Here is a 27,315-nt window from a genome sequence, read left to right on the forward strand (position 1 = left end):
GGTGGAAAAAAGACAGTCTCTTCAATAAATGGTGCTGGGAAAATTGGACAGCTACATGCAAAAGAATGAAACTTGACCACTCTCTCACACCATACACAAAAATAAACTCCAAATGGATGAAAGACCTCAATGTGACAGGAATCCATCAAAATTCTAGAAGAGAACATAGGCAACAACTTCTATGACATCGGCCAGAGCAACATTTTTCACGACACATCTCCAAAGGCAAGTGAAGCTTATGATTTCTAAATGTTGACAAGCAAATCACCTTACGTAAATTTGCTAAGGGCCAATAGAAGCGTGCATGCTGGGGAAAGTAGATACAACTTTGACTTAGAGGATGTATATGGGATGACACTATTATATTTAATGAAGCAAACACCTCCGTGATCTAGGCCCCTGCCTACTTTTTTTCCAGTTTCTGGCCCTGCTACATCCCTAAGTGTATCCTTGGTATGATCCACCCTTATCTATTGGCAGTTCACGATAAGCCTCCCTGACTTGCCCGTTATGCTCTCAACCTGGCACTTGGTTAGCATTCACTTACTAATGTTTAGCTCAAGGCAAATCCAGATGCTTTGGAAAACATCTGATGCTCTCGAGCCCCTTCTCTGTTACTCTTGCATCACCTCGTTCATGCCTCTACTCCGACACTTCACACATGGTAGGACATTTGCTGCCTTTCTTCCTTGCCCGCTCCCCTGCCTTATCCATTACCAAGCCCCAGTGTCTAGCACTGTGCCAACAGACAGCAGACACTTTGCAACTGAGGAAATGGCCATATAAACCAAGACCACAGAAAATGGAATTTAGGGGGTGAGGAAAGGAGGGGGCTCTGTAGCGTTTGCCATATGAAGCTGAGTAAGGCAGTCGTTAACGCTGACGCCCTCCGTACCCAGCTCTCACCAGTCTGTAAAGTTCTATGTCAGTTAATTTTATCATCTTAACATTCAAAGAGCTTTAGGTCCTGGAGCTTAGAAATGCAAACTCAGGTAGTTTCATGGGTCTGCTAAATCATCAGCCTCCAAGGCTTAACGAAAATTTTACGCGAAGTTGTTTTCGTAGGAACTTGTACTTCAAGGAAATCTGGTGACAGCCTGGGTGTAAGAACTTGAAGCATTGCTTGCGTTGGCCGCCGAGGGGGTTTTAGATCAGAGTTTGTGAGGATGCTGGTCTGTATATTTATCTGGGGGATGCACTCTACATTTTCAACATAGAAACACCCCTTTCCGTTTTTAGTATTTTCAAAATCAATTTTATTTCTTCCCAAGATACCATAAGGTGAAGGACAATCTTGGCATTTTATACATAAGCACCACGTTGTCCAGAGAAAGGCATGAAATAGAACTTTAATCCAGTTCACCACTGAGTAAATAAATCTGTGGATCTTGAAATTAACCTGTTTGACTAAATTAACGCATATCATGCGTTTTCCTCCTGTTCCTTCCACAAAAATCTGACCTGTTGTGTCCTAAATTGGCCTGCTAGTCTGACCAGTGACTCCCGTTTTGTGGCTCAGCTGAGCATCTGTACTTCTGACTTAGAGAACATGTCCATGCAATTTGGCCAAATTAATCGTCATCGAAACTCTCTTCAACTATCAGAGTCCAATTCAGATGACACCTCCTCCATGAAGCTTTCCCTGATCACTCCAATGAGAGGAGCCAATTTGTATCTCATGGAATTTTATACCATTCACACTGCATACTGATGAACTGACTTGTACTTTAATGTGTAAGTTTTCTAAAGCTAAGGACTAAGTTTTGCTCATTTTCATTTTCTCTAGAATGTGACTGAATGGCTCATGGAGTAGGTAGTTAATAGATGTTAGGTTTAACAAAATAAAAAGTAAATTTTTGTATGATAGTGTTGGCTGTCCAACGAAACGATAAATTCTTTGAAGTTCGGACATGATATAGTTTCGATAAAGAGTGGCTATGAGGAATGATGATGTATACAGTTGTAAGTACACGGTAAGTTGTGCTATAGATTGGTACCTCTTAAAGGAATTGATTAGCTAAGAGCTGTATCTGAACGAGGGACCAGAGGAGCCAAATATAGATTCAAGATGGCTAATGCAACCCAAGAAAACTAGAGCCTGGATGTCTGGTTAACAACCCACAAAGAACACAGAGGAGATTGTGTTTACCCAGCCAAACTTCAGAGGTTTGGACAACTACAGGGAAGAGAAATCCAAGTTTAGTAAGCTGCAAAGACTGACAAATTTGGGGAGTGAGCAACAGTGGACTCATTCAATGGCACTAAAAATGCGAACGATTCCAGTGTTTTCAAAGGATAGCCAGCGGGCTGCTGCTTTCTCTGTTGCAAATTTTACCCTAAGGTCAAGTCACGTAGCAAAGCATTTGCAGATGTAAGAAAAAAAGTTGGCGAAGGGTGGAATAATTTGAGACATAGCGAAAAGCAGCCTTATAATAATGTGTTATGTTGGAAGAGAATTATGAGATGCTTAAAACACATGGTCTAAAGGAGATCTGATGGGCAATGTGGTCCCTGGTGAGACTGTTTGCTCTTTAGCCATGAAAAAGACAGAGAAGAGGAGCTCTTAGACAAGAATAGGATTGATGGGCGCCTGGGTGGCTTAGTCAGTTGAGCGTCTGACTCTTGATTTTGGCTCAGGTCATGCTCTCAGGATTGTAAAACCGAGCGGGCGTCAGGCTCCATGCTGGATGTGGAGCCTGCTTGGGATTCTCTCTCTCTCCCTCTCCCTCTGCCCTTCCTGCCCCCCACTTCTAAAAAAAAAAAAGAGAGAATGAGAACAGTGGTGGAAAATGCTGTATAATATTCCTCTTCTTAAAACCACCAAATAAAGGAAAAGCCATAAACAAAGGTCCTTTCCTTTGGGACAATGTCTATTACTTCACTAGCCTAATTTACAAAACTGGGTTATGAGAAAAGAATGGTTTCCAAAAGCTGTCAAGAAATTGTAAACTGGTTGACTTGAAGGGGTTATAGTTGAAGTGAGCACCTTGAAACTGTGCCAAACACACATGTATTTCTAAACATTTAAAAATGAAAAGCATTCTTGTGCCCTTTCACTGTGAACTTTGCTGTTGTTCTAATGAAGTATTTCAAGATGATTCAGGCACTTAAAAAATGTGTCAGGCGGTGCTAAGTCTATAGTTACACATGGTTGATAGCTAAGGTTTTGTAGTTAATATCTATAAACTGTAAACACACACATGTGCGTGCACACACCCACGCACTCCTTCCTGCTTCACTACGCTCTTGTCTAGGCTCAGATCTGCAGTAGCCCCTCCGTGAGATTGGATGCATTTATCCTTCAGAACATAGCCAACTGTCCAAAGTGGCCTCTCTGTGTACAACGAAGAGGTGTTCCTACGCCCAGTATAGTATTAGTACTGCATTGTGTAGAGGTTAGAGTCAAGGACTTGTTTTTCCATCTGCAGAAGAATAAATTATGGGAATGCATACCATATGAAAGTATATGGATGCTAAAAAGAACGAGGCAGAACATTATGTACTGACTTTGAAAGACCTCCAAGGGACGCTGTGATCAAAGCAAGTCCTAAAACAAAACACATAGCATGATCTCAACTCAAATTTATCTTAGAGATGCTGGCTTTCCCACGTAACCCCCCTCCTGGTCACTCACTATAATCCATGACCTTGTTTTGTTCATCAGAGCAGTTAGCCCTATCTGATGGTAGGCAATATGCTTACGGTTCTGTTTGTTAAATTTATTACCAGGACTTTTCCATTAGAATGTAAATTCAAGGTCCTGTCTGGTTCCAAGCACTGTCTGTATTGTTGGCACAGGGTTGGCTCAGTCAATAGCTGTTGAATGAACGAACGACTGAATCCCATTTATTATTTGCCCCACATATATGTATCCCCCAATTTGTATATATGCACATATATAGGTAACAAAAATGGCAAATAGTTGACAAAATACAAATCAAGCAATCGGCATGTGTTAATTCTCCAGAAGGAGATTTTTCATTGCTTATGCTATTTTTGTACTATGTTATCTTTTACCATAAAAATGTATTCATGTATTCTTTAATTTAAAATAAAGATAGTTTTAAAAATGAAAGCATGTGGGCCTCTTGACCATCAGCAAAGAGCCACCGAATAAAAGTTTAAGAGATATATATATCTCCAAATACTTAAACTGTAAAACTTAATATTGATCATACAATGATGAAATATTTTTGAAGAAAAGTAGATTTATACTTCACAACAATTTATAATTTTGGGTTAAAGCAAAACCAAAATCCATCCCATCAGAAGACTGGCCCCCTATAGAGCGTGTGTGTGTGTGTGTGTGTGTGTGTGTGTGTGTGTGTGTGTGTGTGTTGGGGTACATGATATATGTTTGCTGGGCTTTATTTTTCAGTGATGGCTGGTTTAATTATGATGGAGCTGAAAGAGATGACCCCTTAAACGAATGTACACTCTAACTGCTCAAGGCTGCTTACTAGCGGAGGTAATGCAAACATGAGGCACTTGAATGTGGGGTGGGGGAGGTAAGCTGATAAGCATTGATTCAGTCTTGCAAGCCCCAGCCAACTGCACTGACTAGGTCATCTGAGAAGACATTTGTGTGCACCTTGAACTTAATTGGATCGGGAATCCCTAGCTGCATTGCCGAGCGTCACTGTAGGTCCTGGTTAAACTGTTTCCAGTTTGTACTTGGGGGGAAGAGGAGTTTCCAATGCAAATTCTGGACACACGGAATAGGGAAACCTCATTTAATTGTTCTGCTAAGAGATGGAGGTACAGAATTATCTAAGGTAAAGTATGGCTTTTCCTTCTTTGGCCAGGCAGTCTTCGGTGCAAGCAGAAAATTGTAGATTGGGGATGGAGATGCCTCCCACTCTCAGCGCCCAGACAATGGCTGTTAGTTTTGGGGTTAGTGACTTTGGACAGGGTGCAGCCCTGAGATCTCTGGGGTGACTGCTGGGGGGTTCTACTGTCTCTCCTCGCCCATCACCCCCCCCATATGTCTCTATTTCTCTTCTCTTTGTTTTTCTTCATTCCCCATTTTTTGTTTTTTGTTTGTTTCCCCTCTGCTACTGGTCCCTCAAACACTGGCTGCAGGTTGCTGATCTTGGCCATGCTCGAACTACAGTTCCGTGTGTTTCGAGAGGTGACCGAAAGAATCAACAGATGAGGTTCATTCAGTCAAAAGCTTTAATGGGTATGAGGTTTCCCTTTGAGGTGATGAGAAAGTTCTGAAACTAGACAGTGCTGATGGTTGTACAGCACTGTGAATGTACTTAGTGTCACTGAATTGTACCCGTTAATGATTAGTAATATTGATGTGTATTTTGCCATAATAAAAAGAAGGGAGAGGCTCTTTCTAAAGTGATGCTCACATTCTCCAGTTCTTTTCCATCTCTTATGGTCTAAATTTTTCATTTGAAAATTAAGAAGACTTTTTAAAAGGCACAAAACCGAACTTAAACAACCACAGGCGGCCCCGCTGTTTATGGGAGTGGGCTTGTGCTGCCTTAGTGCGTCTGATTCCCTCGGCTGGGTCTTGCTATGGCTCCCAGCTTTCAGGAGGCTTCTCTGGGCTGATGGGGATGCGGATGTGCTGGAAAGAGCGTCCAAGAAATTTTCTTTGGTCACAGCATTAGGATTGGACTAGCTACAACTTAAGGACGTACAAGACCTGGGTAAGCTGGACGTTGTCTCAGTAAAGAGATAGATTTGGGCATCACAACTGATTCTCCCTAAATAACTTCTAGTGATTTTCACGGCTCCCCGCTTCGTACCTCAATACTCAGTGCTGGAGATGTTCATTTATAGAGATCCAGATGTATCTTCCTGCGTCTCAAGCTGATTCTGTGGATGTTCAGGCTGGTCTGGTACCTATCCAGCTTGACTCAGGGGACCAGCTGAAAAAGGGGTCCCCTACTCCTCCACCATCTTAACTCCAGTCCTCTAGTGATTTTCAGTACAAAATGGGACTCTTTTGGATTATTTTACTTTTCTGGGTCTAAACCAGAGAGCTCTACGGGTGTACTCGTCAGTCTCACAGAACCAGCCCGACACTGACAAGTAACTGCAGAAGTCCTTAAAGTGACAGCCTCCATTTCTTCACCACGCTGAGGCTGTGATCAAAGTCAGGGTTCCTCTTTCGTCTGGGGTTGGGCTTGTAGCTCTGAACTCTGGCAGTGCCAACCAAGGAAATGTTTTCCCTGCTGTTAGCTCATTGTACTCTTTCCTTAATTCCACCCCTTTCTCCTCACCTTCTAAATGGAAGTTTATCCTTAGAAAAGAACTGAGTCTTGGTTCGGCAACGTGTTCAGAGGGTGCCCTATGCTTATATCATTGTTGGGGCACAACTAAACCTTGAGAATTTGTTGGAAGATTCCGGCCGGGAAAAGGAGCTACCGGCATAGCCATGTGGGAAGCATGGCAGTTCTTGGTCTGGGTCCATGGACTCCCTTACCTTAAAAACACATATTGGAGAGAAAGGAGCGGTGAGAGCAACTGCTTAGCCAGTCGCATGAGCGGACTGACGGGGCTCAGTGGGGGTGTTAAATGGAGCAGCCGGCTCACCCTGCTGTGCGCTGCCCTATGCATACTGGGAATCTCGGACACGCTTTTCTGCAACACGTCTTCATTCATTATGCACCATAAGGGTGGATTTCATAAGAAAGAAAAGGCAATTACTCCTCAAGTCGTGCAAAAGATAATTGACATTTCTGAATTTTATTATTACCAAGAAATCAAGTGAAGCTGTGATTCATTCTAACAGCCCGAGGGTGACAGGTAGATACTTTATTATCCCTAGGCATTAACATCCTCATTCATTTCTCTCCTCTACCTTCTTCCAGAACTTTCCTAGATCTATGAAAACCACTTTACACTTCAGACGTCATTCTTTCTTTGTCCCCCCAGGTACGAGGACAGCTGGTCCCTTCGATCTGGATATGCACTTATAGGTACAGATACTTGGTGTCAGTGATCTAGTGGTGACAGGGAAGCTGTCCCCTTCCGGTCATTAGATAAATAGCTTTAGTGACCAAGATCCTATTTAGGAAGGAATATTAATCAGAGTGTCAAATTGATTCTCTCCTGCTCCAGCCTCAGGCTATTTAAGAAGGAATTTATTCTTTCTAGACTCTTTGTTGTTCCCGATGTAGTGCTATGATCTGGAAATACTCTGAAATGTTTTGCTGCCACAGAAATTCAGATTAAGCAATAGTTTGCTGATGATTTCTTGGTTTAGGCAGTCTTTACTAGAACCGTCTCAGAGCGGCATTGTTTTCTATCCTCTTAAAATATTTTCAGAGGAAAGTTTGTTACTTTTTCCGGCATTTTAATGACTTTTTCAGAAACCCATTTACTCTGCACAATCGCTTGGGAGGTGGTTTGTGCTTGTATCGAAGCAAAACTAAGCTAGGCAGGCCTTGCCTATCTGCTCCGCACACCGCTCTGGCGTCCTTACAGTGTCATCAAGCCAGTGCCGATGGCCCCACCTGCATGCTGCTCCTCTCTGTCCCAGCTTTGGGCATTTTTAGGGCCTCAGTGGAGAATCTGGGAAGCGTGTAAGGTAGAAAGACTTTCTGATCATTTTGGAGGAACTGCTGTTCCCTTGGGCAGGTGGCTGGAGAAGAAATGAAGACACCCAGGAGGTCATATGCTCTCCAAGGTGACTTCATACCATTGCTCCAAGTCTGCGTGCAAACCCTTTACATTTCCAACCCAAAAGAAATGGATGTTTCTTAGAGGCGTTTGCTGTCCATATACCCCAAAGAATCAAACCATGCCCAAAGCAGCCACTGGCCAGTGGAATTCATCTCCAACTTGCTCTTGGTCCTTCTATATTACATTTTTCTTTCCTGTCCAGTCCTTGAGATTCTACTCACTTCAGCTGATCAATTCTCTCTTCACCTGTCTCTTCAAAGTAAGCACATCTCAAACTACCTTTCTCTTCGATACTCTGCACTCTAGCAACCCCTCCTAATAGTTCCGAGTGGTTTCTTTCCTCAGTTCGAATTTGGAAGTTCTCCTGCCTTCATTACTTCTGGCACATTTTCTCTTATTTCCTATTTCTCTTCCATTCTGCGTATTCGATGAACAAGGAATAATTGAGAATCTGTTGTATGCGTAGCATTCTAGTAGGAAAACTGAAGCAGAGAGGATGTATTTTTTCAATTAACATGTATTCAAGATATTTTAATCTGTGATGGAGACATATTTTCTACTTGTCCCATTTATTAATTCACCTTATCCCATTTTTATTTTTTTTTATTTATTTATTTTTAAAGATTTTATTTATTTATTTGATAGAGATAGAGACAGCCAGCGAGAGAGGGAACACAAGCAGGGGGAGTGGGAGAGGAAGAAGCAGGCTCATAGCAGAGGAGCCTGATGTGGGGCTCGATCCCAGAATGCCGGGATCACGCCCTGAGCCGAAGGCAGACGCTTAACCGCTGTGCCACCCAGGCGCCCCTATCCCATTTTTAGACTCATTAACTCTGGTGCCCAACTGGCACGATGATAGTGAATAAGTTAGGACACACATTGTTGTGGCTTGAAGATGTTGTGTTCATTTAAACACCTACACAAACTAATTACTTTAGATATTTCGTTTTTCAGATTTTAGCTTTCTCATTCACTGCTGTATTGGCAGAGCCCACAGAGCACAAGACACAAAGTACCACCTTATAAATGTTTGTTGAATGAGCAAAAGCGTGTTGAGCTGCTATGGAATAAAGTCTGGACCTCTTAAAATGTAAAAGTAACTGGATTTGGGTTCAAAATCATTTTTAACTTCATACAGGGCATGCCTGCTTTTATTTCTTTATTTTATTTCAAAGTAATCTCTATACCCAAGGAGGGGCTGGAACCCCACAGCCCCACCCCAAGATCAAGAGTTTCATGCTCCACCCACCCAGCCAGATGCCCTGTGGGCCTGCTTTTAAAAAAAAATGCCTTAAATATTTTTAATATTTAAATTTTTAACATTATAAACTGTAGTCTTTGGGAAGCTTAAGCTTTAAGGATTAGAAATGATATAATATCCATTGTTTTAAAAATATGCTTGTTAACGCCCGTGAGGTCATTTAAAAGTGGTGCTTATGGGGCACCTGGGGGCTCCTTCGGTTAAGCCACTGACTCTTCATCTCAGCTCAGGTCTTGATCCCAGGGTCCTGAGGTCAAGCACAATGTTGGGCTCCATGCTGGGCATGGCCTAGTTAAAAAAAAAAAAAAAAAAAAGTGGTGCTTATATGTTCCCGGGAGCCATGTGCACCAGCGGGTGCAGCCAGCGGTCAGCCCCCACGCTCCATGTGCCGAGGGCGGGCTCCAGACTCAGCCTCTGCCTGTCTTAGCTTGGCACAGGGTCTTTGACCCCGTTGTTCTGCTGCGTCTATGCTTCCTCATTCTTTCCTTTGTAAAACAGGCATCATAATTTAGCAAACCTCATGGGATTGTTATGATGAGTAAGTGATACGCTTGGAACAGGACCCGGCACCTCGTTCAGCACTTGTTTAAACTAGACCCATGAAACGCCATCTAACACTAGTAGCTACCTCTGATGACAGGTGCACAAAGTAAATGAGATATTTGTAAATCTCACACAGTGCCTTGGTTCCTGGTGAGTGCTCAGTGCATTTTTATTTTTTTTAATAAAGAAGACCTATTAAGATATTATATCTATCTTCAAAGGTTTTCAGAACAAGCCCACATAAAACGAGGGGATAAGTGACACATTCTATGAAATGAATTGTAAATAAACCAGACATCAAAGGAAGGGAAGAGTGGTCATGTAGAGGAATGTGAAAGAAGGATCCCTAGTGGAGGCAGCCTCTGTGGTCCCCTGGCCGGGAAGTAAAGACTGTCCTGAATCAGAGGGGCAGGGCGGCGTCACGGAGGCCCCCCAAAGCCTGCAGGTGTGCAGTGGGAGGGAAGGGAGGGCCGCTCAGTGCATGGGGGGCCCACTGGTTTACAGGGGGTGCCCTGCTGGAGACTGTCCCCCGCGCACATACTTTCCTGGGCCTGAGTGCGTAGCCTCGCTTTTGTTCCTGCGGATGCCCTTTGGCCCAAGAAAGCACTACTCAGCTTTCGTAAGCCTTTCTTGAAACTGCATTTCTTCCCTAGAATGGCTGTGCCTCACCGAAGGGCTTCCTGAAAGGAAATGAGGAGGGAGGAGAAAAGCTCTCCGTAAGGTCTTTCAGCAGGCATTTTACGGCCACTTGTCCTGAGCATGAGCTCTCACGTGTGCCCTGCTTCCTCTCTCCTATTTTCTTTGGAATAGGGTAAATTGTCATTAACAAATGGCAGTGATGATGGGCCAGATCCTATCCAAGACCCAAGGCCACTAAAATCCTCTCAGTGTATCATGTTTTTTTTGAGTTGCCATGCGTCACAGTTCTTTAAAGGACATGCAGTTTATTCTCTGGATTTTTAAGTTTTAAATAATTAGCTTACTTAATTTTAAACCATTATTATTTATTTAATTCTCTATTTTATATTTGTAAATGTTATATATTTATAATATATTTCATTAAATTTAATTCTATATTTTGTATTTGTAAAGATACCTCATTCAATATATATTTAATTATTAATTATTTAAACTTTATTTAAAATTTATTCTCAGTATGGCTTTCCAAAGGCTTAGTTTAAAATGGACTGGTTTGCAGTATTTTCCAGGCTGTGATCTTGATGTCTTTCCGGTTCAGCTTCGGAATAACCAATGAAGTCAAGTATTGACTTACAGGTTACCTGTAATCTTTACCCATAGATTTGTAAAAAAAAAAAAAAAAAAAAAAAACCCTAAAAGAACTGGTATTTTTGACGATGTCTCCATGCGCAAACACAGGGCCATAGAGCCTTATCGTACTGGCTGCTGAATTTGCTGCCTTAAATTGGAAATCTTATATATGAAAATTTATAAATATTGTTTACATGTAAGAGATTATCTCCAGAAAATTAAGAAATACTTTTCCAAAAGGCTATAACAATTTTAAGGAGTGGACAAAGGGAAAGAAAATGGATGACTTAGTACAGTTGGACTCCATAAATGCCAACAGTAGCATAATGGAATGATATTTATGAAAGATTTTATGTAAGAATTCATATAAGACTCATTTAGGTATTCTTCTCTTGGCCCTCTGAAGATCAAAGAAAGTTAGGAGGAAGATATCTTTATTGGATTTAGAAGTGTTTGACATTTGAGCTGAATTATTAGTTAACCTTCCAACAAACTCGGATAATTCATTGGCCAATTTCTTTTTTTTTTCATTTCATTTTATTTTATTTTATTTTAATTTTATTTTATTATTATATTATGTTAGTCACCATACAGTACATCCCCGGATTCCGATGCAAAGTTCGATGCTTCATTAGTTGCGTATAACACCCAGTGCACCATGCAATACGTGCATTGGCCAATTTCTATGTAAATGAGGTGGGTCAGAAGGTAGCATTTACTCAGCCATAACTAGAGGCAAGCTTAATGATATTAACTCATTTATACCTTTCCACATCCTTGTGTGGTCAGTATTCTCCCAATTTTATAAATAAGGAAACAGAGGCTCAGAGAAGAAGGGTAAGTGAGTTGCCCAAATTCCCTGACCCACGACGGCAATGCTAGGACTCAATCCCTCCTTCTACGTCATAATCTTTTTCCATTTGTAGTAATTGCCTGGGCACACCCTCTTGCCTTGTCTACCTTCGAGTCCCAGAATGGCCATGAGCTTTCGAAATTGGTTCAAGTCAAATTCTTTAACCCACATCCACAGTATGAAAACTGAACACGAGCCAAATTTACTTCTCTCAAAGAACCCAACATCTTACATTAATATTTCATAAAATGTATTTTGTGACCAAGTTATTTGGGGGAATATTTTAAAGCAATTTACCGGATTTCTTTATATAGGGCATCTTGGGGTCTTTAATATACTAATGTGAACTCTGAATCTCTAAAGGGAGGATGTTACAGGTACTGTTTCACAAACTGTTTTATTTTTTTACTCATGTCGTCACCTTTTCGTTTTGGTAGAATCCCTCAGGGATTTATTTTCTACGAAACTACCTATCTTAATAGTGTGTCATCTTGGGCAAATCACTCTACCTCATTGCGCCTAAATTTTCTATCCTACCAATGGGACTGAAGATATTCCAAAGATCCCTTTAGCTTCAAAAATTCTATGATATAGCTTCCCCAACCACCCCTAAGTCCAGGCATTCGTGCTACCAGATGAACTTGCTAAGGATAGAAAAAGATTTTCTGAAAAACTCTCGGTCGGTCATTCGTTCATTCATTCATTCATTCATGAAACATTGACTGATTGCCAAGCACTATGCCAGGTTCTGAGGCTAAAAGGAGAAATTAGATACAAATAAGATAAGGATATACTGTCTGCCTTCAGGATGAAGCATGATATCATGTAGGAAGAGAGCATACACATGAACTAATGATACAGTACAGAAAGACAGCAGTGGAAAAACGCACGGATAAGACACAGATGAACTGATGATTCTAAAACAAGCCAGTAAGAGAGAAGAGAAACATTTATAAACAATAAAGATCCCTGGAGGGCCTGCCCCCTCATTGCAGGGGTTGAGTAAGTCTTCCTGGGGGGAAGAACACCCAATCGCGGTCTTAAAGGACAGGCAGGGGTTAGACGAACGGAAGGTACTCCAGGCAGAGGGGACACAAGAGCAAAAGAAGCAGAGGGGTTGAAACAGCGTAATGTGTGCAATGGTCTACAAGAGTTTGGCAACTGCTAGAATATAAGGGCAAGGCAGGGGAGGGTAAGCATGGAGTCGGAGAAATAGTTGTTGCGGGCCTTTTCTGTCAGATGCTTGAACTTGGTCCTGGATAGAGAGCCAGTGGAAGGCTTGAAACAGGGAAGTGACGTGTTCACAGCTGCATCTTATCCAGCTGTGCGGAAAATAAGATTCCAAGAGAGAAGAAAGAGGTGGAGAGATCAGTCAGGGGGTGTTCAGAGGACGGATAATGGGCACCTGAACCCAGAGAGCGACAACGGGAGAGCGGAGGGAAGGATGGACTTGAGAAATATTTCATATTTAGTAGACATAACCTGCTCAGCCCGGTGATGGATTAGAGAAGGACGGAGGGGAGGTCATCAGCTTCTGGTTTGGATGATGGAGCGAATGATGTCAGTATAAGAGGAGACGCTGCTTGATGGAGAAAAACGATGTGATGTGGTTAGTTTGGAGGCAGCTTAGGTTAGGCATTTCTAAGACATCTTACAATTGGAAATCTTATGCCACCACCCCTTTCTGTGCATCACATTCCAATGGAGATTTCGTTTTGCATAGAGAACTCACATTCGAGGACCATTCCATAGTGCTAGTCATTTGATTTCGGTTGCTGGGCTATTGCAAGTAAATGGCAATTTGATTTTTCATGTAAATGGAATTACTAAGCAAAATTTTAAGTAAGTTCATTTTAATCTTGTTTAACAACAAAATTATGAGGCAGGCAACAGATAGCGTTGCTACTTAAACTGATTTAAGTCTAGTTGTTCTTAAATACATTTTTTTGAAAGAAAATTAACATGTGACCATTAGTTTCAGGTGTTTTTTTTTTTTACGAGTATTCTATCATTTAAAATATCCTTCTTTGTACCAAATCATTAAAATTGATAATAAGTGCATTAGAAAGATTATAAAACTACTCTGAACTTCCGATCTATACCAGATGTTCAAAGCTCGTCTGCACCTCAAGCCAAGAAACGAAGTCCTCGCTTTCCCTGTTGTCAAGTTGACAGACACATTTCTAAGGCACCCTTACCACGTCTTCACAAATGCACCACTTAAAACAGATTCAGTATGGATCTTTCAACACGGTTCGGAACATGGGGTGCCTAAGAACGGGCTCCAACGTTGCTCACTTAAAGCTGCTAACAGCGTGAACCAGAGCTCTACTGGCAAGAGGTTCTAGGGGTAAGGGAAGGAGGTGACAGGCACGTGAAGGGAAGAAGAGAATGATGAGAAAGAGTGAATTCAGGGAAAACAGAATCTCTTACCGGGTTCTTGTTGTATTTTGCGGTGGTTTTTAAACCAGGTTATCCGCGGCTCAGGGACACCAGTGGCACGGCAGTCTAACGTGGTGGAGCTGCTGATGGCCACGGCGTGGTCACTGAGGTTGCGCAGGAGGCGTGGCGCTTCCTGATCTAGTGAACAAAGAGAGGGGTTGTTATTACACGTCAGTTGTATTCCTTCGTTATAGACACGCATCCACACTTCAGATAAACGAACAGCAGAACTCCACCGTAAGGTTGCATTCATATTTTGTTTTGTCAAATTCCAATTTGCTAGAACGCAGAGTAAAACCGAGGACAAAATTCCGTAGGATTCAGTTCCACGGGTTTCGCCTGGCCAACTAGTTTTCTTCCTTTCCGTGACAGCAGCTTTTCTGAAACCTACGGATTTTGCATGCTATCCGAGGAACAAAAAAAGGAAAACCACGATTTTGGATAGAGGCTTATGATGAATTTTTACATAAAGGTATCATCTTACAGCGATGAGCTGATGCCATTTTGCACGTACTTTTATTGATGTGTTTGTGAGGGCATGTCTGTGTTACTCAGCTGTCAGTAACCTAAAATGCGACGCAGCAGACCACACAAGAGAATTTCTTGAACTTTGAAAGCTTTATTGATTATTTCCGTCCTCCATCCCTTCCCCAGTGCAAGCAACCAAAGGACGAATTCAAGAGGCAGAGGCGTGGGCTTGTAGTTTTTGCACTATATAATAGTACAAATATTGTATTTTATATTATTTTCTCTTAAAACATACAAATATGATACAATACAATTTATTTTAATAAAATGTCAACCGATATAGTACAACACAATGAATTTAATACATTAGGGTGCAATACATTACAACATTAAATCCCACATTGGAACAGCAGTACCCCCAAGGCCCCAGCGAGCACAGTGTCTCTGTAGAATGAAGTCGTCAGTCCTGCTGATATGGAGACATTCCAGTTAGGCGAGTGCTGGATTGGTAGCTCAAGGTTCCAAGGTAAAAGAATAAAGAGAACTCCTAACATCTTTCCCACCCTCCCCAGTCATCCTCTTCACCCCCTCTTGTTGCAAATCCTGGAACAGAAATCAAAGGGTTTTGGCGTGACTTACACACTCTGCGCCCCTGGCTTCAATTAGACAGTCTGTGCTGTCTCTGACCATTTTGGATTTCCTCATCTTATTGTGCTAACACTGTGAAAGCAGTTTAGGCGTGATTACAAGGCTGTAAGAGGTGACACACTGCAGTGCCTTCCACTCGGTGTCCCTGCAGGAGGCTGCCGACGCCCCAAACCTTTCTCTTTTTATTCCTGCAGAGAAACTCTCAGGATTAGCATTCACTCAAGCAATTTTAGAAATCTCAGGTTATAAAGTATGTTATCATATCACTTTTACAGCATGCTGACAGGGCATAACATGGCAGGGCGACTCTGTTCGGAGGAACAGCTTTCTCATTGAATTTTGATTTCCAAAGCTTATCACTACTTCTTTCCTCATTTTATACAAAATGGAAGGGGAGGGCTAAAAAGAGAGTTGAAAGGAGAGCCCTGATTTAGAAAGTCTTCAAGCATAGTGTGGAATGAGTGATCACAACGGCCCTTTTGCTTTCTGTCAGTGCATCTTTCTAGTCGCTTCCGCCGCCCCAGGCAGAATCATTTCAACATTTCTGTGTTTGCATTCTCTGCAGTCTGTCAAATGGTCTTTGCTAATTGCAAATGCAGCCAGGTATCAAAATCTTCAATTCTGGTAACTTTTTACAAGCTTGATTGTTACAATTTTGACATTTTTACACAGTGAAGACTCCAGACGTATCAGTGAAACGTAACAAGATAATGAAGAACAGTGTGATATTACTCTTCAGTGTTTATTACAGTGGCCAGCCAAATTGGACATATCTCATTTAAAACTCAGACACAGTTCGTGGAGTTATATTTAATAGCTTCCCCTACCACATTGACTATTTCCCATGCGCTAAATATGATAAAATGATCTATTGTTGCCCATAGACCTTATTAGAAAAAGGAAGCCTGACTATAGGGCCTGCAACACCCAAATTATTTTCAAAGCTACAAACTATGGCATCACCAACATAGACAGCATTTGACTTCCCTGACAGGTGCACTGGAAAACACTTACATGAAAGAGAAGAGTTGATTTTAACGGAAATGTCATGAGAACTCCCAAAGGCCTTATCTGCACTAGACAAACTTCAGACAAGAAAGCAGCAAAAAGGCTGCCGAATAAACATAGGACTCTCAATTAAATACAAAATTCATATAGACATGTCTGAAACACACAGTATTATATTTTTCCTTGTACCCATTTCTGAAAAAAAAAATGCTCTCCTCCGTGAACAATCTCATTTTTGACTAGTTTCTAAATGACCGATCAGTCAAGGAATCATTTTGTCAATTCCCCTTTATGCTTTATAATCTGTTCTGACGTTTTGGGCAAGAATGGTACATCGAACCCTGATTCTTGACCCTAAGTTATTTCATGGAACTAGGTAGCTGCTTTCCAAAACTTAACAAAGTGGAGCTGATCCCTTCAAATGGAGAAAATTGGAATTAACAGAATACTTCTGCTGGTTGTCAATAGCCAAAGATAGCTCCCCACCAGGATCTTCTTTTAGCTCTTAGTGTTATGGTCCCAGAGATCTGCCAGGTCTCATAATTACACGGTTTCTCTTCTTCACTTGGACTGGGGGACGGAGGAACCAGCCTCATGCCCTCTGCTCCAACTCCTCGTTCTCCATAGTAGGCTCTTCTTTCTTTCTCTGTTCTCCCTATCATCCTCCCCTTCCTTCATACCCCAAAGAGGGACCGCTACAAAATAGAGCCCACCCAACCGATTTGTCTCCTTGAAACTCTCTGGAAGGATGAATTACACAGCGAACAATTAATTACTCTGTGGAATTCTGCAAATCACCTCTGGGGAGTAAGTAAAGTGTGTTTGTGTAAATACAAACACACTTCCCCTCCCTGCAAATATTGCAGTGGCAGTTTTAAGGGGGAAGGACACGGCAGCTTTTGCGTGGCTGCTTCACCATTTTTTCAGAAGCAATCCCTCAAGCATCCCAGTTGCTTTTGCAGCTCTAGTAAAAATGGAGTCCCCACGATCCGTGGTACTAAGGCATTGTTTCCTGAAGGAACACGTGGACTTAGAATGAACAAAGACGCCAGGCCAAAGAGCCATAGGTGAAAATTTCAAGATACAATTGATTATTCTTTCCTCTGGGCTGACAACTTCCAGGTTGCGAATTGTTTTCAGAGCATTTGGGGCTCCATAAAACTGGCATTCTGGGGAAATGCTATTGTTTACTCTTTCACACTTGACAAAAGCAATTCCCACGTGAAAGACAAGTTTAGCCGTGGGACAGAGTCTGTTACCTAAAGGAGGAAACAGTCTGGTGAGTTCCCAAGCCTGCAAAGTTGTCATATTGTCACCTTCTATTGAGCTGTTGGGCTGCCCAGCCACTGTGTTCTCAGCCACGGCTATTTTGGTCACTGTGGCTTGTTTTCCAATAGTTCACGCAAGGCACATACGATGATCAATCATAAATGAAAACAACAGAACAATGCATAGCAAACTGGTGAAAAAGTCACTTTCCCCTCAAACGGGAGCTTGAGAGAGATTTCCATCTCTCCTAACTGAAAAGTAGCGTGTATTTTTAAATGGCTCGGAGTTCTGCTTCTGTAGTTTTGCCATTTCTTAATCCCCATAAAAATCCTATTAACATTTGCGTATGGGGAAAGTGGACTTTTTTTTAATGGGCAAATCTTAGATTTCCATCTAGAAGAATGCATTCAACCTTCCGTCACAAGAGCCTTGATTTCCTTGATAAACTGATTGTGATATGTCTTTGAATGCCGTCAATTAGATAGGAGAGAGCTCTTTAAAAGAATAATCAGGGGACAAATCTAAGGAAGACGAAGGCATGATGCAGATTTTTTTCAGATTGCAGTCAGTAGGCGTGTGGTCCAACAGAGGCAGAGGGGGAAGCCTGCACTGCTAGTCAGCGGGCTAGCCAGAGTGCACAGAGGGAGGACGTGGCCTTGACCTGGGCGGGCATTCTGAATTCACACTGTGATAAAGCTTTCATACCTCTGGGTTACACCGACGTCTTGCACTCCTGGGGCCTATTTTAGAAGCTCCAGTTTAAGATTAATGTGCTTAATGTAAAAAAAAAAAAAAGCATTTTCAAATAAATAAGCATTATCACTTGCTATCCAGGTGCTATGTACAAATTGAGAGCGGATGAAATAGTACAAAATAAAATCAGGCAGAGGTCCGATAAGAGTCTCGAATTCAACTGTACTCGTTCTGAGCTGGAAAATTAACTTATTCATGTCCGTCTTTGGCAGAAACCAGCATTTGTTTAAATTATTCACTTTGCGTAGCTTCGAAACTTAGAAATACAAAGAGGTCGGCATCAAAGTGGGAGGAAAGGATCAGTCCCAAGTTGTTGTCTATCAGGCAGGAGAAAACAGCAAAGAGCAAAAAAAAAAAAACAGAAAATGCACTGCAGGGATCGTCCAAATCCAAACGCGCACCAAGTTGGCCCCAGAGAGCAGGGCCCTCAGCCCGAGTGGGGGGCCCAGAGCTGGGGCCTTGGGAGCTCATTATCACTCCTGTCATCTCCAAACTCATTTTGGGAGGAACATCTCCTCTGAGCCGGAAAGTTAGCAACAGTGACAATAAATCAAGATGATATGAGACAACTGTTACTTTTTTAATGAGTCCTTTAATGTTTTACATTATTTTGTGTGGTACAATCATTCCTTGTGCTTTTAAATTTGGAGATCCGAGAGAAAACAGCCTTTTTGTTGCAGTGCTCACCTCTAATTGTAACTTCTTTCTTCTGAAGGATTTCTTCCCCTGTGTATATGTTCCTGGCTCTGCAGGCGTAGGTGCCTGAATCTTCCAGGGAAACGTTCTTGATGGTGACATTGAGGGTGACGGAGTACTCTTCTTTAGTGATGGCCACATTTTGCTTGCTGATGTTGTGATGCGTTGTTCGGTTTTTAACTGTCTGCAGCAAAATCCAAGTAATGTCTCTGTATAAGAACTTGTTAACTGTGCAAGACAGTTTCAGGTCCTCTCCTTCTGTGGGCATTTTTTCCAAGTTAACATGAAATCCATTTGGCACATCTATAAGACAAGAATAAGGAACATCAGTTGATAGAAAAATCAGTGTTTCCTCGGGAGATCGTCATAGAATAGTTCCAACACAAATTCTCTCACAGTCAGCATTATAAGGGTGAATATTTGTCTTTTCGTGTTAGGGGAACTGATCAAACCCAGGTAGGAACCAGCGAAGTTTGTTCCGTCTGAAGCGAGATAGCAGGTGCAAAACAGGCTGGTTATTAGGGTGGTACATTTTCCCTGTTTGCTCCCAGTTGCTTTTTCAAAGCGGAATTTGTTTAACATCTTGGGGTGACAGCCACATTTCCCATTTCTGTAATACATCTGGAACTTCTGGTGGGTGAGTGGGTGAAATAGGGAAGTCCTAAAAGAGTGGTCTGCACTAAAAACCAAGGATGGTGTTGTGGTCAGACTTATCCAGAATAAGCTGTGGCCAGGTGAGAAGAGGAAGTCCCAGGTACATGGTGGGAGCCTTCAGTCCTGCCAGTCAGTACCTCTTTAATCCTAAACTTTTCCAGTAAAAAAAACCCAACCAATTTCCTAGTTTCCAACAAGGGGATGGAGAGTACCCCCTCCCACTGCTGTGCCATCACCTTGCCTGCTCTCGGTGGGCACAGAAGAGCCGTGTTCCCTGCTCAGGTCTTCTTTCATGGTGCTTATTCTACCCAGACATAAAAGAACAAAATACAGCTAACCAATCTGGAAGAGTTGCTTGATTTCAGAAGGGGGGGCAATGGGGGAGGGGGGAAATAATTTTTAAAAATCACATTTCCTCTCAAACATATAGTGAAGTTTTTTGGAAAGTGAATGTGCCATTAAAAGCCATTTCCCTCCTGTCAATCCCCAGCTAACCTTCGTCTCCATCTCCAGCAACACCCCGTGAGCTCTCCTCTCCAGCTTTCTTACCCTGAACTGTCACTTAGCTTTTGCGCTCAGAGTTCCCTAGTCTCACTTCGGACTATTTCCCCAGAGGATTAAAAAATATATATATATATATATATCATTGGTTACTGGCCCCGAATTGACCTGCTCCCAAAACCCTCCCATTGCTTGTTACTTAGTGGCGTATTCTGAGCAAAGAATTTGGGCCAACATTTTACAAAGTACTTTGAAGATGAAAAGCACTATGTTCTGCTATTATTATTATTATCCGTTGCACACAAAGCTATAAAGAAACCTTTAAACCTTAAGGGGACAATAGTCCAAAATTAGATATCATATCAACCCTTTCCTAAATCTGACTTTGCTTGTTTTTCTGATTTTTCTGGGCTTTGGCTTTATTATCAAGTGTCACGTCTGAAGAAATGCCAAAGTATTCATTTGAAACCTGGGAGCAGGGGGTAGCAGTGGCTTATGAAGCTGTCAGTGGTTGGAGAGAGAGGAGACCAGCAGAGGTTTTCCTGCTTTTAAAAGGAATATCTAAGAATGTGCCAGAAGATGCCGAAGCAGCTGACAGTCATTTTTAACACAACAATAAGGTGTCAGAAATAGCCCCTCTAATTCAGCATCTTTTTATATTTGGGACACTTTCCAAGCCTGCGGAGTAAAGCATCAGCCACCAACTTTTACACAGAGAGCAGAGGTCCTGTGCACTGACCAAAGTCAAATCATTTCTTCAAAGACCATACATAGGCTTTCCATTTATCACGAGGTCCAGTCCTGGTGGTCAGAACCCAAGCGAGCCTAAGTAACGCCATTGAGATCATGCAGAGTTTCCATTTACTTTAGTGATTTGAAACTTCCTGTGGAAATAGCTCACAGGTTTCCTGATGGAAGATTTTGTTTATCTTTGCCAAGCACCACCAGGAATCTCAAAATAAAATGCATTTAGTGACACTGGGAAACCAGGGAGATAAGGCAGTGCTGTTCCTGTTTCACCCTCAGTAATTGCTAACACACCCATAGTCATGCGAAGTGCCAGCAAACAGCAAAAACACACACATTGGGAAAGAAAAGGTCCAACTGGGTTTTGAGGTCTGCTCTCGTATGCGGGACACTGTTAGTGAAGTTAATTTGGTTCGTGTTACCAGACAGCCTCTTAGAAATGATTGTCCATTTCTTAGAATAACTCCTTTGGCCTTCTCTTTTGAGCCATAGAAGATGACAAATAAAATGTCCTAACACTAGTTAATGAATCCAGAGGGATTTTTCCTTTTAATTCATGTGGATTTTTTTTTTTTTTTTTTGCCTGAGTACAAAAACAGACCCAAAGAATTGTCTTCTAACGAAGTGGTAAGAAATCTTCCCACTCTTAAGTATCTGTTGCAGATTTAGCGCGAGTCGGCACCTACGAACACTCATCCCCTTAACGCATATCACATCCACGGCATCTTATGAGGAATCGTGGAGAAGAACCAACCTTTGCTCAGAAGAGAGACTCCACTTAGGTTTAGGTGTGAGGAGTAATCTACTTACACAGGTGCATATTTGAGGGGGTGCATACTGACTTGGTTGGTCAAACATGTGAATTAAGTTCATGCAACAGACATAGAAATTAACAGGCTGAGAGGTGTCTCATTCTCAGGTGGTAATATAGAAGGCTTTCCTTTTCTGAAGAAGGGAAATAACATTCTCTAAGAGGTGAGTGGTTACTAAAAGCTTTGCTTCTTTCAAGACGATACTCGGTCCAAGTGAATGGCAAAGTTTAGGGTAGAAGCAGTGGAGAATTCTAAAGGCCACAGCTAACTTGTTACATCAGTTTGGAAGGCAACTGTGTGAGTTATTATATTTTAAGGAAGGGGCAACATGCATGAAATGAGGATCAAGAAGGATCCAAATCCAGATCTTTTGATTTAGAACACTTAAATTTTAGATCTTTTAAAGCAGTCCTTGTACGGAGGTCAAGCATAAACACCGAGTAAAGGTACATTCACTTTTCAGAAAATACATGTGTAAGGAGCAACGCTCCTAAGGGTATCTAGTTTTATCTCCAGTGAGAATAAATCTCATGACAAAGATTTAAGTAAGAAAAAGATAATAATTCGTTAAAAAAATAATCAATGTAAGCAAATTAATCTGATTATCCAAACTGGAACTTTTCAGGATTGGTGGAAAAGAATTCCGAGCAATTATATTCCATATCGGTGTAAGATGAAAGCTCTTGAATTTCTAGAGGAGAAGCATTGTAAGCCTCAAGTGTGTATGTTTGAATTGAATTCTCATAGCTCCTTTCTGTGGACAAGCCTTGAGATCTTGAAAAGATTTCAACCGTTCCACGGTCATACATTGTATAACGTGATAGGCAGTCAGAGATAATCTCCGCATTTAACAGGTGATCAGCTTTGTCAGTAACACCACCACACACAGACACGCAGCAATGCAAAGCTCAGGGGGTGGGTGAGATATTGGTGCTGCAATTAAGGCTGGGCATCAATTCATCTTTCTTGGGGACTCTGAGGAATAAGGAAATGAGCACCACGGCCCCTTCCACTCTGGGTACCTCCTCTCCTAGCACTGCCTTCAGACCCAGGCAAGAGGGGCCCCTGTCCTGGGCCTTTAGATGGCTCTATTCCGGCTGTCCCCCTCTTCCCAACATAGAGTCTGTGGGGTCAAGAAAGCATGTCACCCCCACTTCCATATCTTGCTTGAGGTCCTTGGGATCCCAGAATTCCCTGCAAAGATGATCCCAAGGCTGCTTCTAGACTATCAACGACCTTTTCCCTAGGTTTGTCCTCCTGAGCTCAGATCGCTCGTCGGTGTGCACTCTTCTAGATTCCAGGGGAGACTGTCAGCCAAGGGGGTGGGCGGTGCTTGGATAAGTGGGCTGTGGAGACCCTAGACATGGGTGCAGTAGTAGGACAGAGTCAGGAGCGGAAAGAGAAGCCGGGGGATGGGGGAGTGGGGCGCCTTCCTTCTGCACCTCTAGGCATTGACGTGTTCTGTTGTGGAGCTGTGAGTAGGCCCAGAATTCTACATTTGCATCTCACCTCTCAGGTCATCCTGGAGGTATATTTGTCCATGAGAAGCTCAAACATAACCGCTTGTTTGCCTCATTTAGAACTTGTTAAGTGGTTAGATGTATAGTTTGGGGACCTCCATTGGTACTCTTGCCTTGGCTCTGAAAATGTCAAGGCAAGCCTGTCCTCTTCTTTTTACCTGTTCAGATTTTATGCCCTCCTCCCCCAGGACCCCTCACAGCCCTTCCTTCTCAGAGGCTTAGAGTTCCACGTACACATAGTATCCGCTGGCCACGTGTGGCTACTGAGCACTTAAATTGTGGCTAGTGTGACTGAAGGACTGAATTTTATTCAATTAATTTTATTTCAATTAATTTAAAATTTTAAAGCAGACGTAGGGTAATACTTTAAAAACACTGATTACATGTCAAAACGTTATTTTGGATATACTGGGTTAAATAAAATTAATTTTACTTTTTATTTTTTAAAAATGTAGTTTTGCTAGAAAATTTTAAATTACATGTGTGACTTCTATTTCTATTGGACCGCATTGGCTTAGTGTTGGTAAATTCATCTGCCACATTACTTCTGCGTAGGCCTTTTGATATTAAAGTACAGATAACAACTTCTTTTTTATGTTAAATCTGTCTTCGTTTAAAGACAGGGCTTCATTGATAATCCGTTCAAGAGCTCAGTGCAGAGCTGGACTGTTCTAATAGTTAGCGCTCATTAAACTTGTAGAAACTTGTTGAATGTTCAGAACGGGAATTGCTCAATCTTTTATACTTTCAATCATACATACAGTGACTATGGATTCGGACAGGAACTTGTTGCAACCAAATATAAAGGACAGTCCAAACCTTTGTTCCTATTAGTCCAAATCATCCGAGATTGGTTAGAGAACCACTATGTGTGAGATAGCTCTCTGAATCCTTCTCTAAATAATTTTCCTACTTGGAGTGGATGCAAAGATGATCTCCCTTCCACTCCTCGGATGTAAGAGGACAGGAGCTGACTTGGTCTCGAACGGCTCTGCCGTGTCCCTTTGCAACCCTCTAAACCCCATTTCCTCACTTGCAAAGTGCAGGGGCTCTCATGCTGAATCGCCTCTCAAGTCTCTTCCAGCTCTGACAGTCCGTGAGAATCTACCGCAGGAGATCTCCCACGACAGCTTCTCTGAGGATTGGCTAACTTGCCGGAAGGCTCCCTGTGATCTGACAACCCATATGTCTCATGCAATCAGACCTACCTATTTCTTTCTAGAGAACTCTAGGCAACTGCTGCAGCCTGCCCCATGCAGTGCGAAGTTTCCAGAAAGCTGGCAAACTGCCCGGGTTTCCTCCGAAAATTGGGGGAGTGCGGAGCCAGGCAGTTGTTTTTATACTTTGAGCTAGTTACTTCCTTCCTGTACCCATGGAGGGACATAGGGAGTGCCATTTGTGTACCTTGGAAGTTTTAAGATTTGCAGAGACCATCATATTTAAGGCTAAAAATGTGTAAATGCTACCAAAAAACCAGCACATTAATTACTCTCAACAAACTCAGTTTCAGATTTCTACAGGAGAGCCTCATTCCTCAAAAGCAGAAATTACTTCAGTTGTGAGACAATTAGCTCCTCAGCGTCAAAAACAAAAACATATCATCACAGGCTTGGTGTCCTTGATTAGTACTGAACGACTGCTATGGACCAGACCTGGCGCCAGGTACTGAAAAGAGTTTGAAAATGAACATGACAGGATCTTAAATTCAGCCTGGGGAGGGAGACGTACACAGATAGCCCTAGAAGGGAACTCGGAGAAAGAACTCATTAGGAGATCAGTGACGGTGCAGAATCCTATTCCTGACAGCAAGGATGAAGGTACCCACAGTTGAACAATTTTACAGAATTCTGTAAAACTAAGAGTCGCTCAAGCTAAAAGTGCACTAAGAACAAGCAGACTAGAAAGGACAGCGAGGTCACCAGGCTATCTTTGTGAGTGTAGAATATACGGCTTACCTGTGATATAAAAGCTTATGTTTCTTCCCACAGTCCCTACTTTATTGGAAGCCATGCAACTGTAGATTCCAGAAATTCTAGAGTCAGCCACAACCAAGGTGCTAGCCGTCTGTAAAAGAAAAGGAAACTTTAGTTAGAGCAAAGAACTATTTGAACCTCCCTAAGATTCTTCTAAGGGCTGAAATGATTCAGCTGTTCCATTCATTCAGCAAGGGTAGTTACTGCACGCATGGCGGTTACCAGAAGGCTCTCCCTTTGCCGAGCCCCAGCAAGAATGGAAAAATAACAGGAAAGCAGGTCCTCAGGAGACCGGGGGCTATGACATCCGACTCGTATGAGGGTTTCAGGCTTATTTATCTCGTGCTGCTGGCGTAACAATTACAGACCTGAAGCTGAGATGCGGGACTGCACGTCCTACTCTGTGAGGTGGTCGGTTTCACGTCAATGAGAGGAACAGGTGAGGCTGAGGCCTTCCCTTTTGTTTGGATGACCTGAGACTATGGATGCCATTTGGTAACAGGAGGTTTCTTTGCTGTTTGCTTCTGTAATGGGCGTGTTAAGTGAGCAAGGACAGAAGAGAAAGGTTGGCCAAGCCATTTCTTTTATGTACTCAAAGAATACGGTCTTACAGCCCCCAAGGTGCTGAAGCTCTGGAAAGCTCTCTAAGGCTGTCCTGTGTGTTTGTTAATGACTTAATTTCTCCAGTCTGCCAATTCCCAGTCTAGAAAGCGAAGATATACACTGTGAATATAATAGTGTTTCACAGGATTTTCGTGCTGCTCTTCAACACAAGGGCCCTTGAAGAAACACCAGTGGTCACATTTGTGTGAGCTGGAAAGCCCTTTCTAAACTGTGATGTGTCGAAGGGTAATGAAACACAAATTTGTACAGTGTAAAGACTCACTTTGCTGTCTTCTTTTAAAGATAAAAATTAGTAAAATGAAACAGGTTGTTGAGAGTTTTAAAATTTTAACCCAGCCTTGCAAAAGTGTAATGCATCCTTTTTATGAAACAGATGAAAAGGCGAGTACGTTTCTTGTATTAAAAAAAAAAAAAGTGTATCCAGTTACTTATAAATTGTTGCAGCCTATCTCCTAGAACACAAGGAACTGGTCATTGGCTTTGAAATTACAGAGGCTTGCTGATGCTTCCAGACGAATGGGGTGTCCTGGCTGAAGCAGAATTAGATCAAGTGACTTACAGGCTAACATAATATAAAGGCGGAAATGTGACAGTGGGCTAAGATGATGAACCCCGATTCTACAAAGGGTCCCAGCATTCTTCTGAGTTGCTAAGTAATGGGCTAAGCACTTTACTTATGTTCTCATATCCAGCCAATAAGCTATTTGTCTTTAATCTACAGATCAAGAACACTGAAAGATATACTCCTTGTTTTTTTCGGTCAGCAAGCTTATTGCTCCAAATTCTCTGTAACTTTCACTATGGTATAGTGTATATTACATGATGTCTCCTCTTCTGTTTCTTGGATCTGTTTAATTACATCTCCTCATATATCCTCTGTGAGTTGTTGAAGTTACTGGAAATGAAACCATCTGCAATATGTGGCAATTTTCATTCAACCCGGCAGACATTGAGCATTCATCAAGGCATTGCGCAGAGGTTACAAGGTGCAGTGACTATGATGAACGTGACACAATCCCTATTCTTAACCTTGAATAGTCCTTGGAGGACTACTTTAAGGTGACAGAGAAGAATTTCTCTGCTTGAAGATCAAATATGTATTATTCTCTTTTGCAGAGAAACACTCACATGGAGGCCAACGACCAGTAGAGAAGATCACGAAAGAGCTCAGGTATCGCTTTCCCTATGTTAATTAATAATCTTTATAAGAAGTGGGAAATACAAGGAAATGCTATCCAGAATATTTCTTTTAATTATTGCACCCACCACTTATGAGGCATGGAAGAAAACGGAAGTGGTTAGAAGAGAAGCTTGTGGGTAGTAGTGGGAAAGGAAGTGTTAGCTCTGGCTGCGGGGGCAATTCAGACCATCAAGTCAGACTCTGACTTCTTTATTTGGTCTCTGCAAACCTGCGTTCAGAATGCTTGGAAGCGGTATGCAACAAGTTCAGACCCCAGGGACACCGGTGAGGGCCCCCCCAGCTCAAGCGTGGCTTTTCTTATGATGTCAGCACTCAAATGTTTATCCTCAGGGGCCTGAGCACAGTCTTATCTACACTCTTCGATGTGTTGCTCAGTAAATAAGTGAGAAACTCATTTCTGTTTGGCCCAAGGATGTTTGATATCAGGGA

At 42.2% G+C, this 27,315-nt stretch overlaps 1 protein-coding gene across 4 annotated transcripts in view; it reads right to left on the reverse strand.

Annotated features, from left to right (window-relative positions):
* FLT1 (fms related receptor tyrosine kinase 1) overlaps positions 1–27,315 on the reverse strand; it is a 173,939-nt gene that overhangs the window by 59,373 nt on the left and 87,251 nt on the right. Inside the window, exons 12-15 of one of the 4 annotated variants that reach the window (XM_034665011.1) lie at positions 25,044–25,152; positions 18,846–19,157; positions 14,004–14,150; positions 11,320–13,152 (exon numbers count right to left, since the gene is read on the reverse strand). In XM_034665011.1, the coding sequence (XP_034520902.1) occupies positions 13,073–13,152; positions 14,004–14,150; positions 18,846–19,157; positions 25,044–25,152 (648 nt within the window). In that variant the 3' untranslated portion in view covers positions 11,320–13,072. Of the gene's footprint in view, positions 1–11,319; positions 13,153–13,650; positions 13,915–14,003; positions 14,151–18,845; positions 19,158–25,043; positions 25,153–27,315 lie in introns of those variants that run through there. The other 3 variants (XM_019807152.2, XM_034665012.1, XM_011233822.3) reach the window with 3 other exon arrangements.

This window comes from Ailuropoda melanoleuca, chromosome 7, assembly GCF_002007445.2.
Source record: "Ailuropoda melanoleuca isolate Jingjing chromosome 7, ASM200744v2, whole genome shotgun sequence".
NCBI lineage: Eukaryota > Metazoa > Chordata > Mammalia > Carnivora > Ursidae > Ailuropoda > Ailuropoda melanoleuca.